This window comes from Emys orbicularis, chromosome 25 (assembly GCF_028017835.1).
Source record: "Emys orbicularis isolate rEmyOrb1 chromosome 25, rEmyOrb1.hap1, whole genome shotgun sequence".
Taxonomy (NCBI): domain Eukaryota; kingdom Metazoa; phylum Chordata; order Testudines; family Emydidae; genus Emys; species Emys orbicularis.
In genome coordinates this window covers 4,991,966-5,004,696 of record NC_088707.1, presented here as the reverse complement: position 1 = coordinate 5,004,696, position 12,731 = coordinate 4,991,966, and the positions used below count along the sequence as shown (strand labels likewise).

General features: G+C 47.9%; 1 protein-coding gene across 1 annotated transcript in view; it reads left to right on the top strand.

Annotated features, from left to right (window-relative positions):
• The window catches only part of SOCS7 (suppressor of cytokine signaling 7), a 29,208-nt gene extending 21,342 nt beyond the window's left edge, over nucleotides 1–7,866 (top strand). Inside the window, exons 8-10 of the mRNA XM_065422820.1 lie at nucleotides 788–923; nucleotides 1,390–1,547; nucleotides 7,456–7,866. Coding sequence (XP_065278892.1) covers nucleotides 788–923; nucleotides 1,390–1,510 — 257 coding nt within the window. The 3' untranslated portion in view covers nucleotides 1,511–1,547; nucleotides 7,456–7,866. The remainder of the gene's footprint in view (nucleotides 1–787; nucleotides 924–1,389; nucleotides 1,548–7,455) is intronic.
• The last annotated feature ends 4,865 nt before the right edge of the window (nucleotides 7,867–12,731 follow it).

Genomic DNA, 12,731 nt, shown 5'->3' with positions numbered 1-12,731 from the left:
AAGAGCTTTTGCCTTCTCTCCTTTTGCTCTGCTCTGCTGGCCTCCGAGGCTTCAGTCAGAAAACTCCCTGCCAGCAGGAGGGAGGGAGAGTGGAACTAGTACTGAATCCGTCCGAAAAGACAGATCAAACACAGTCCTGCTGCTGCTGACCTCTCAGCTGCCCTTAGCTTGGGTGGGTATCTCAGAAGGCTGTTCGGTGCATGGGCTGGCTCCAGTGATTCAATACAATTCCTGCCCCCAGGGCTTGACACTGCTGCTGCCTCTATGCCCAGCCTCAAGAGTGTGTGAGTTACCCCATGGTTTGAGGCTCATTCCAACCAGTGCCGATACAGCTGCTCCCTGGTTACTCCAGTTCAGTCTCCTGCTTCCCCTCCCCCATGACGTCCACATTCTTGAAATGTGATGGTTTTCAAAGCCCTGTCGCTTTCCTTCGTAAGTGATGCATCGGCTACTGCTGATTCCCAGAGAGCTCGGTCGGAAACGCGCGCAGTCCTAGAACCTGCGTAACTGCTGGAAATGGCAAAACTGATGGGGCATTAATCAGAGGGGACCGTTCTCCCCGGATTTGCTCATGAGACTGGCTCCCGTCCACGTAGAACATGGCCAGCAAAACCATGCAAGCTGAAAGCAATGGCTCCCTCCTCTTGGAGACTTTCCACTCCCCTGTGCAAAGCAGTGCCTTGGTCTCCTCTCCCGCTGGGGCCAGTTTGCTCCCTCCTGGTTTTGATAAATAACTTACTTTGCTTCTAATAAAGCCTTACCTTGGTCTCCTCTGTTTTGTTTTAAGGTCTCCCTCCAACGCCTGTCCAGCTCCTGTATCCTGTCTCCAGGTTCAGCAACGTCAAATCCCTCCAGCACCTTTGCCGCTTCCGGATCAGGCAACTTGTCCGCATAGACCACATTCCAGAGCTCCCACTGCCCAAGTACGTTCTCATGACTGGGGGTGGGTGGGGGAACTTTTCTGTTTCTGGGCCTAGAATCTAGAGGGCAGATCTGAGCATTGCAGCCCCTTCCCTGTTCCTCCATTTGCCTGTCAGTACCTTACATGGCAGCTGTAGCATTTAGCCATGGAGCAGTGCAAGAGGGAATCTGTCTGTGTAACTGGGGAAGCGAGGGACATTGGGCAGGAGCACCCATCTGCTTGCCAAGGTGAGGAGCTGTTGGAGCAGGGACAGCAGGCACAATGGCAAGTAGCAGCAGCAAACGAACAGACAGGAGTGGCGGCTAGCTGATGAATGGGGAATGTGGAGTCTTAGATGGCTCACTCTTCTGGCTGCAAAGCCCCTTGCTTTCCTGTTCGGAATTGGCACCCTTGGCCTTGGGTGGGGCGGCAGGAGGAATCTATCTGTTCTGACTCCTCGCTAAGGTGTCTGCCCCTGCCCTTTCCAGGCCTTTGATCTCCTACATCCGGAAGTTCTATTACTACGACCCCCAAGAGGAGGTGTATCTGTCGCTGAAGGAAGCTCAGCTGATCTCAAAACAGAAGCAGGAGACTGAATCCTTGACGTAGCGAGGCTGCCTCGCCCATCTTGTCACTGTCACAGACGGTAAAATCCACTTTGCCATTCCAGCCATTATTCCATGCAGTTAAAAAACCCTTGCTATCCTGTTATTGCGGGAAAGTGCAAGGAGGTCAAGGGTCATTCTTGCTGACCAGGGTTTATCCTGGGGTTTGTTCCTTCTGGTCTCTTGGTTAGCTGCAGGAAGATAACAATGTTCTGGTGTGTTTCATCTCTGATAGGGCTTGGCTGGGAGGGCTTGGGGAATACCAGCTGCTTTGGTGGTGGTGGGTCCTGCCTCTAGCACTGTACACAGAGGTGGTGGTCTAACCAGCCGGGACCCAAATCACATTGGACTGGATGAACACATTGGAAGTCAGTACAGGATACAGAGCTTTCCCCTCACACACATGTGGTCAGGGAGTGAGCTCAGGCAGCTGCTGCAGTGACAAGGAAGCTGCAATCCAGGAACGAAGACTGGGAGGGAAATGCCTGGTCAGTAGGGAGTGGTTTTCTCCATTTTAGCGGGGGGCAGCTGGAAGCTTGATGGCAGCCTCAAGTGTTGGGACACTGGAAGCTCGGGAGATGCCTCTCCTTCTCTACAAGACTCTCTTTTCAGGCGGCTGCAAAAGCAAATGGTTGGAGAGAATTGATTAACTGGGGAATTAATTAATCTAAGATTATTCTCCCAGTGCCCGAGTGGACTGACCTCTGCTAATTTATCTTCCTGCGAAGCTCCTTGGCACACCAGTGTATGCAGAAGAATTCTAATGACTCTTTAAATGGTATTAAAGTGGATGGAGGGAGCTGCGGGGTAGGGGAGATCACCAGAAATCTGAGTTGGAGGCAGTGATTAGGCTTGGTATTAACTGCATACACAGTTAAATTAAATTTCAGCCCGGCTGCCTTTTCACGTGGGCTGACAGTGCCGGGGCACTGGGTTAAAGCTCAGCACAATGCATTATATCGTGAGTAGGAGGTGAAGCTACCTTTTCCTTTCCCCTTTTCTTTAAATGTAGAGGACAAAGGTTCCTGGGTCTGATTCTGTGCCAGGTCTCCAAGAGGTGCAGTGCAGACCAGGGAGAGACGGGGATAGGTTGCTTTATGGCACTTTTGGGCCCTCCAGGTTCTAAGCTTCTCCAGGGATCCAAACAGCCCAGGCCTGGAACAGAGCAGTAGCCCATCCCAGTTTGCCTATGGATTGCAGCTCTGTCAAAAATCCCTTCAGTACCAGCTCTTAAAGGTCCATCCCAACATGCCATCTATACTGAAGCTTGCAAGGAACGGGCCACGTTGTATTGTTTATGGCAGCCACATGCTGTCTGACCTGTGGGGATGCTCTCCTGGTCCATTGTGGCTCATTAACAGGCCTTAGACATCACTGGAGCAGAGTGACGACAAAGTGCACATGGGGATAGATTCTATCAGATGGGACAAGTTCTACTTGATAAGGGGTGGGGTGGATGCTAGGCCTGTATCAAACATGCATGGTAAAAATCAAGAGCAGTGCAAAGGTTAGACTGCTTCCCCCAGCCTTTCTCTGACTTAGAGGAAATGTAGCGTTCATGATGTGCCTCTGATGGCTACCGCAGTGCTTGCTGGCATTGGAGTCTCCAGGCTTCTCAGAGACTTCAACTTTCTTGAGGGCGAGGTCGCCTTTGAATTGGCTCAGGATTTTGTGGCCACCATAGACCTATCCTAGGTGGTTGAGGCATCCACACATGGAGCGAGGCATGTGCTGGATCTTGCTTCCAAGTGGGGGTTGGTGGCTGAGGGTGGATGACTGTTAAGTCTTGATCATTTCCAGATTATAGGGTGGGATTTGAGGCTAACATTGGGGAAGAACAAGTTAAGAATTACTTAGACAAATGAGATGTCTTTTGTCAGGCCCTGACGACTTGAAGACATCTTGGAATACTTAAGAAACTAGCTGAAGAGCTCTCTGAGCCATTAGCTATTCCCTTTGAGAACTCATGGAGGACAGGAGATGTCCCAGAACTGGAAAAGGGCAAATATAGTACCTATCTATAAAAAGGGAAATAAGGACAACCCAGGGGATTGTAGACCAGTCAGCTTCACTTTGGTACCCGGAAAGATAATGAAGCAAATAATCAATCAGTTTGTAAGTGCATAGAAAGATAATGTGATAAGTAATAGTCAGCATGGATTTGTCAAGAACAAATGTCAAACCAACCTAATATCCTTTTTGGATGGGGTAACAAGCCTTGTGGATATGGAAGAAACAGTAGATGTCATCTATAGCGACTTTAGTAAGGCTTTTGATACTGTCTCACATGACCTTCTCATAAGCACAGTAGGGAAATATAGCCCAGAGAACCTACTAGAAGGAGAGTGCCCACCTGGTTGGAAAAACATACACTCAGAGTAGTTATCAATGGTCAGTCAAGTTGGAAAGGCATATTAGGTAGATCCCACAGGGATCTGATCCTGGGTCCAGTTCTGTTCACTATCTTCATAAAAGATTTGGATAATGGCATAGAAAGTACACTTATAAAGTTTGCGGATGATACCAAGCTGAGCGGGGTTGCAAGCACTTTGCAGGACAGAATTAAAATTCAGAATGATCTTTACAAACTAGAAGAGTGGTCTGAATTAAGGATGGAAATTCATTAAGGATAAATACAGAATACTACAGTTGCACAAATATAAATGGGAAATGACTGCCTAGGAATGAGTACTGCAGAAAAGGATCTGGTAGTTATAGTGGATTACAAACTAAATGAGTCAACAATGTAATACTTGTTGCCAAAAAAAAAAATAAAAAAAAAATTGAACATCCATTCTGGGATGTATTATCACAAGTGTAAGCAAGACACGAGAAGTAATTCTTGCACTGTTCTCAGCAATAAGGCCTCGGCTGGAGTAGTGTGTCCAGTTGTGGGCACAACAATTTTGGAAAGATGTGGACAAATCAGAGAAAGTCCAGAGGAGAGCAACAAAAATAAGTCAAGAAAACATGACCTATGAGGAAGGATTGGAAAAAATTGGGTTTCTTTAGTTTGGAGAAGAGAAGAAGGGGCTGGGGGAAAACGTAAGTCTTTGAGTACGTAAGAAGTGGTTGTAAAGAAAGTGATAAATTGCTCTCCTTATCCATTGAGGACAGGACAAGAAGTAATGGGCTTCAATTGTAGCAAGGGAGATTTAGATTATACCTTAGGAAACGCTTCCTAACTGTAAGGGTGGTTAAGCACTGGAACAAATTTGCCTAGGGAACTTATGGAATCTGAGTCACTGGAGGTGTTTAAGAACAGGTAAGCTAAACACCTGTCAGCGATAGTCCAGAGAATACATAGTCCGGCCTCAGTTCAGGGGACTGGACTAGATGACTTATTGCGGTCACTTCCAGTCCTACCTTTCTGTGATTCTCTGCAGTTTGAAGCTAGAGCTCACTGTTTCTCCCAGCAGAGCGATGGATGTGTTTTAATAACTCCTCCACAAAGATTGCAGGACTCCACTGGGTTCCAAAACTCTCTTACGGGATAACACTCTGTGGCAGGCCCACTAACAGGGATCACTTGTCCTACCTCTTGAAGCACCTCTCTGCTATCCACTGCCCTCCGAACTCCATGGTGTGGTAATGACCTGCGCCGGAGTCAACACTTGGGGTGGAAGTTAAAATGCCAATGGTTATTTTATTGTCTGATTGGTAAACAATGTCAAGGCTTAGCAGGAGGAGCAGGAGAATTTTCTTCTCCACCTTTGCACCCGCAGGGAACTGTTTGGAGTGCTTGACAGCCTGATAAATCCTCTCTGGCTCTGCTTTGAAGCAGATCTTTCAAGCTGCAAGGAATTTTCCATCTACTTCATGGATAAAATCGATCAGACTGAATCTGCTGCCACGAAGAGGTAGATTCATTTCCAATGAGGACAGATGCTAGGTCTCCTCTAGGAGTTCTGGCTCATTCTGCTTGCTGAGATTAGAGGTATTAAGGAAGCTTCCGCCTGCAAGTTGGACCCATCTCCCATAGCCAGTGTCGTCCTGTACTGCATAATTCCATGACTTGTAGAATCTACCTCTTGGTGCAGAATTTTGTTCCAGCTTGTATTTTAAAAAAGCCTGTAGCCCTTATGGTTGTGAAGGCAAACTTCAACCTGAGCTGAATGTAACCAATGCAGTGATGTTTGCACAGAGCCTGGAACAACAGCTCTGGGAGGGCTGGACTGGCCCATACGTCTCAATGAGCTGTTACCGCTCAAAGCTTAGAAATGACACTTAAAATGCCAACATTTATTTATTTAGTTCCTGCTTAAATGATCAGCAGTTACTTGGCTAATGTGCTTATTTCCCAATCCCAAACTGCTCCCCATGCCATCTCAGCTGCCAGCAGTCCTGCTCCCCCCTAGAACTTCCCGATGCCGTGGTGCTAGTACCGACACCTAGTGTGCACTGGGAACGTTCGGCGCACTGAAATAACAGGTAATGACCCTCTTGATTGGGTTGTCAGCAGGGATTGTACCTGGTGCCTCAGGATGTGAGATCTTGAACCTCTACTGCTTGAGCTGAGGGCCACGCCCATTAGCTAAAAGGCAGTAGCAGACTCTCACCCCTTTGTATGGTCTAGCCACTAGAGGGAACAAAGCCACACTGTTAGCGAGTTCCAACCCCCCGGGGCTTCCCTGTTGTACAGTAAAAAACCCCTTCGGTTTTGAATGGAAACAAAGTGGGTGCAAAACTTCCTGGTTCTCGGGGGGGGGGGGGGTAGGAATGTTGCAGGGTATGTCCAGCTTGCCCTGCAGTACACAGGCAGCAAGTGTAGTCTGGTGCACCGACTCCTGAGCCAGCAATGGAAAAAGTGCCCCAACCACAGCTGTCCTTGCATCCCTTTCTTCATTTCCAAAACCAGCTGGAAACCAGGGCGGTTCAACGCATGCTACTGGGTACTAACCACCCAAAGCCTTTCCAGCTTCCGCCATCTCAGGGGAAGAGGACACACCTTTCCCCCATTGAGCCTTTCTGGCTACTGTAGAAGGACCCACACTAGGGCTTCCCTCACCCTTGGGGTCCCTACAGGCTGTTGTCCCTGCCTATGAGGGAAGCCTTGTATCTGGCTTCCTGCAGGTCACGTGCCTGCAGTTAGTCATGTGACTGTGACTTCAGCTCCCCATGGTCATGACAGGTGTACTGGGGGGCCTGCATGTGCCCCGAAAGCCCCGTGCCCTGTTACAGGAAGGTTTTGAGTCCTTCATTCAGTATCTCTGCGTCTCGGGTACATGAGACAGGAGGGGTTTGTATGGGAATGGCTTTTTCCCCCCTTGGAAAACAATTGCAAGAGTTGTAGAATGTTTTTGTGCATTTTCCCTGAAATGTGCTAGCTAGGCCGCACTTCATAAACCCCCGTGTGTAAATAGTTCACTCTGGCTCTTGAGCCAGGCCAGAAGGTGCTGGGTAAGGGTTTGTCTAGCTACGCTGGCTAAGCAGATCTGGAGTATACTCCGACTAAACCAATTGCTTTATGGGAGAGGCTAGTGCTAGCTTGGCGTTTTTGGAGAGGAGAAAGACAACAGGAGAGCAAGCAATGAGATGGGCAGATCAATCTGATAAGGGGAGGGGGAGGGGAGGTTCCCTAGCTGGGAATCTAGGTGTGAGGTAGCTCAGGAAACAATTACTTGTAATCTAACCCTTTGAAGCCAAGAGCTAGGCTTCTAGGAACAAGCTGTCAATACTGGTATCCAAGTGGTTAACAAAATGAGCCATTAACTGACTCTCTCGGGTTTTTGCCAAGGAATGGAGTTCTACCTCTCTGACTGGGGGAGTCTTGTTTCCTCTTTAGCTTACTCCTTATCCACATTGCTGGGTCTGTCCGTATGGCGGTTCCTATGCTCCCCTCTGCACTCCTGTACCAGCCCAGCTCTCCTGTGGGAGTCTCTGATCTGCATTGGATTCTTCCATGTAAAACAGGCTGACTAATTCTCTTACTCTTCTCTCTCCAATTAGGAATTTGCTTGCTGAGATCCTGTAGCAAAGAGCCGTAGCAAAGCTACAGCAGAAAGGAGGCGCAGGAAGGGGGAAGCCTGCCTCTGCAGTAGTGACTTCTGCTCGCAAGCTCTTTTGTCCTCTGAAGAGGCTTCAGGACTCCTAAGAAGCACAGCAGAATGGAAATTGGAGCTCTGGCTCCTGGCTTGGGGATGGAGCCTTTGACAGCAAGTGAACTGGATCCCAGACTCCTCGCAGAACGGCGAATGTCATGGCACTAGTTACGATTTCAGTTTTTATTTTTGATGTTTCCATTTCTCAGCATGGGAAATATTGTCTTTAAGAGCAGCTGGATTTTAGTCCACCGCAGATTCAAGGGTGAGGGAAGAGAGGGATCTTGCAGCAAGATCATCCAATCCAGCCATCCTGGTAAAACTGCTCTTTGGCCACAGCCACATGGATGGTAGCCAAAGAGCTGCTGGGAAGGAAACTGAGCCAGATTCGTGTGCAGCTATGTAGAATAATTGCGGGTGGGGGGAGGGGAGGCGCTAGCGCTCTAAACAGTGCAGCTGCGTAGATCCTGTGCTTTCTAGGAGACGGTGCAAGAGCCCAACCTAGCCTGGAGTAGCCGAGTGGTCCTGTGCGGTTTCACATCCTACCCAAGGAGGGGAACTGTGTGCGCTCCATTCAAATGTTCTGAAGCCTTCTGCCAGTGGAATAGCTTGTAGCATTGAGGGGCAAGAGGTTATCAGCCACCCAGCAAATGCCAGAAGATCTAGCCCAAGAGTTTTTCGGGCTAAAGTCCTTTACAGTTCCTCCTGTGATAGCTGTGGAATCTGGCAAAGCTGTTGTGTCTAAATTCCAGCAATCTGTGAGCCAAGGGCATTCCTGCCTCACTGGTGCAGAACCACGGGGAGTTTTGTTCAGGCCTCTGTGCTGGCTATTCCCAAAAGCTGTGAATGAAATGGCTTTTTAATCAAAGGAGCCGTGTCGAATCCTGACGACTAATTGCGAAGACTGTTGTGGGACATCTCTCCGACTCAACGGATGGGGAACCGATGTTTGACCCTGACCATGGGTTAGGTGGGATGATGCAGGAGAGAAGGATGATCCCAGCATGCTTGGAGACGGCTTCCTGATCTTCCTGTGAGGGCGATGCTCTGTATTTCTAGCCTTTCTGGTGATGAACTAGAACGTGATCTGGGAGTATTGCAGCACAGAACAATTCCTGCAGATGGGGCCAGTAACAGGAGAGCTAAAACAGAGTTGCTTCTACTGTATTTGCCATGTGGCTCCTAAATTTTCCATGGCTTACTGGGTTTGGCACTAGTAATAGCTCTCTCATCTCCAGGAGCCTGGTCTGCTGCTGTCTTCACAGCTACTAAGGAGTTGTTTTTATAGCAAAACGTAGTGTCTGCCCTTTGGTGGGGATGAGGCCCTTCTAAGGAGGGGAGCGTGACTGCTGCCCACCTCCCCTCCCAGCCGTGTGGTGATCTGGAAGTTGTGATGTTTGTGTCTGGCACTCGGGCTGCGGTCTTCTAACCTGGCATCCGTTCGCTGAGGTCTGAGTGTCCCCTACGTTGGATGTAGCAGTTGGTGAGCCTTTAGGATTCGCACCGTTCCTTAAGGAATGATGTACGTATTGAGGTTAGAGAGAGCAGCATGAAATCTGCCTCGCTCTCTGTAAAGAGCTCCTCTAGAGCAGGCTGGAGGCCAGGGCTCGTCCTTTCCTGTGTAAATGAGAACAGCTTAACTTCCGGATGAAACCACAACAAGGCTTAAGCAGTCTCTAGAAATACCTCATCTGAAAAAATTTGCTACTGAATCTGCATCCCGTTGGTGGTTACCTATTCGGGCAGCGGGTAGCAGAGAGGGATGAATACCCTCTTAGACTGGTCATTTACAGTAAGTCTACACTGCCCTTTTCTCTCTTCCTCCTCCCACCCCCCCCAAAAAAACAAAACAAAAAACAAAAACAAAAAAACAACCAACCCATGACTGCAAGTCTCGGAGCCTGGGTCAGGCTATGGAGACTAAAAATAACAGTGTAGATGTTCCTTCTTTGTGCTGGTGTTCAAGCCCCGAGACCCACCTCCCTGGCCAGGTTTCAGAGCCCAAGCGGGAACGGCTGGGTTGCTATTTTTAGCCCCGTAACGCAAGGCAGAGCCAGTTGATCTGGGCTCTGAGACGTGCTACTTTGGGTTTTATTGCAGTGTAGACAAAGCTATAGCATGTCTTGTCCCCTTGTGAAATCTGGGCTCTTTAGGTCCATAGCACAACATGACCCACCAGCGAGGCTCCAGAAGTTTAATCTCTCTCATAAACCCTACGTCCCCCCCACCAGCCAGAGATTTGCAGTTCACATATAGTCATGGGCCTGGTTAAGATCAAGGAGCGCACAGCAAATTGGGACGAATGATCCACAGCTTGAAAATCCAGCCGTGCCGCTTGGATGCACAAGACTGATTGCATCTTCCTTTACAGTGGGAGGTGGCCTGGATGTGAAAGCAATCCCTAGATGCGTAGCCCCTCCAGCTTTGATACAGCTCATCCTAGCCATGGATTAAGAATCCAAATATTCAACCTCCAGCGAATTCATACACTGGAAAAAATCTGCTTCCCTGGAGTGACTGCAAAGGAGGATCTGACACCTCCAAAATGTCTGTAAACTTATGTGCAGCTGCAGACTAACAGCTCATTAACCTTCCCTCTAATTGGACAGCTCCGAGAGGCACTGGATTGGGAGAGCAATGCAGAGTGTGAAGGGGCTGGCTGTTGGACTCCAATGGTCCCTTGTTTTCCGCCAGCCATGGGGAACACCTGCAATCAACATGGGTCTGGGAGTCTTGTGGATCTGCTTGTAAAGAGAGTGGGGGGAGGACCTATCCTCCCCCCCCCCCCCCCTTAAATTCGGAAGACGTCTGTGCTGTTTCTCACATACCTCCCACCCAGTTCTTTCTGGAGCAGATAAAGATTCAAGCTGTCAAATTGATGCTGGATTTGGGGAAGCAAGGTGGAGACTTAAATAGGCAGGCTGGAAAAAGAAGAGGAAATGTATTTGGAATGGCCAAACACTGAAATAACCTGTAGAATGAACTACTATCCCTGAATGGGGTTGCCTGGGGGGGGAAATCTTTTTTTTTTTTTTTTTTTTTTTTTTTTTTTGAGGGGGGCGGGATAAAAACGCACAAATCTACACCCCAGCATTGGCTGGTTTAAAGAGAAATGCTGATCTCAACTATTTGACCTCTTAATTCTCTGGCATGTTAATTCTCCACTTCTCTCCTTTTTTAAGCCCGATGCAACTACTGAGGACTTGTTCCTGCTCAGCCATTGAGTCCTAGGGCAGGTCATATACATAAAACATCAGGAGCAGTCCAAGAAGCAGCGTAACTTTTTGAAATGCTGTTGCATCTGTATTTGGTCTGCTGTAAGCATCCTCGAAAAGGAATTTCCCCCATGGGCTGTTTGGCAATTTCTGCTGGTACTTGAAACTTGAACGCTGCAGCGGGTGAGCGTTCTAGCCGGATGGTGGTCGGCTAACAAGGGCTGTGGCTTGCATCCTTGAGCTGCTGGTCAGAGATGCTTTATTTTCCTCTGCCTGGTGCCAGGGATTCCTTGGTATGGAATGTAATGCTGTCCGCTACTGAGCATAGGAGGTACCTCTGTTAGTGGAAGCCTCAGTTTTACCAACAGGTATTCCAAAAGCACCTTGCAAGAGTCAGAAGCTTATCACAATTTTACTAGCCTGTACTTTTTCCATGGAGAAATGAACAAGGCTTTATCTGTCCGCAAATTACTCTGGGCAAGTATAATTTGTAAGGCTCAACTTTAGTTGCCTTCAACAGTAGGAAACTCCACCAAACTGTTCCCACGGGCTTGCAGGGTTCTGCATGCTAATCTGTAAATGGGCTAATCTGAAGCATGTCTCTTACGCAAGATCATTTTAGTGATCTGTGAATGGAGGCAGGCGTAGCAGCAACACTACATGTAAGGGTGACAGGGTGCTACACACCTGTCCTATAAATTTACCCCACCTCCACATTTCTCTGGCATAGCCAAGCGAAGGGAGGCACACATACTGCATAACCATTCTGCTGCCTCTTTAGTATCGCTTGGATAACATTCCCGACACTCTTGCAGTAAATAAGAACGCTTTTGAAATCCATGTTTAAAAGAAGTTTGTTCATATTGAAAGCACCTCTTATTACTTCAGGGTTAGGTTTCTGAGCTGGTAGCTCTTCCTGCTGGAGGGATGGGAACGTCATGGATTCCAGCAGCAGGTGTAAATGTTTTTTCCTGCTCCAATTCAGAGACTATCAAGGTCTGAGGGGAATGGACAGAGCCATCTCCTCTCCAAGTGGGCACTGTTCTTCCTTACTGGATGTAGCAGGCCTGTGGATGGAGATCTTATAGGTGACCTGTTCCTAGTTCCCATTTGGTCAATGATCCCTGTCCCCACGTAGGGAGGAACATTTCACATTTTTATGGGAATATTTTGTTTTCCTTGTAGGTTAGTGGGCTTATCTAGATTTAAAGGGACACGATCAATTTGATTCTCTTAAAGTTACTTGAAGCGTTCTTTAGTGTCCTGATCTCTGATTCCTTTAAGAAAAAGGAAGTTTGATAAGTTTATAAATAGGATTATATGATGGGTTTGCCTGCGCTAGCAGGGGACTGAATGAGATGACCCAAGGAGGCCCCTTAGAGTCCTGTAACCATGGGGTTTTTCTGCTGCAGATTATTGGGGCCCTTTAGTAAGGGAGAATTTGACTATTGATGAGGCGAGGGAGATGGACAGTGAAATTGACTAATACTAAAGTGCTGTCAAATGCACAAATTAAAGTTGAAAGAAATCTCTTCCATGATCTTTTCAAGCATGCTGATCTCTGAGGTTGTAACTACAGCTGGTACAAAATTTCCAGTCAAACATATTCAAGTTGACAAGGTGCCTTTAAAGGTAGCTAGCTCAAACACCAAATTTGTCCTGTTGCATACGTCGCCATCTTTCTTTTCACGGCAGCAGAGTCTATAGGTAGTGAGATGACTTGACTTGCTCCTGGGGAGTAAACTTTTTTAAATAAAAAAGGCAACTGTTTTTTGAGCATCAGGTGCAATTTACTTATGAGAGTGACCTGGTGTTAAAGCAGCTCTGAATCTTTGGAGGAAGAGGGAAGAACATAGTTGATGTCCCCAGTGGTGTTACGCTGCAGACATTTTTCACTAGTGAGACATTAGTTTAGGAAGCCAGCTGTCAGCAATAGGGTCAGCAGGGAGCTCAGGATTTGAACTGTGAG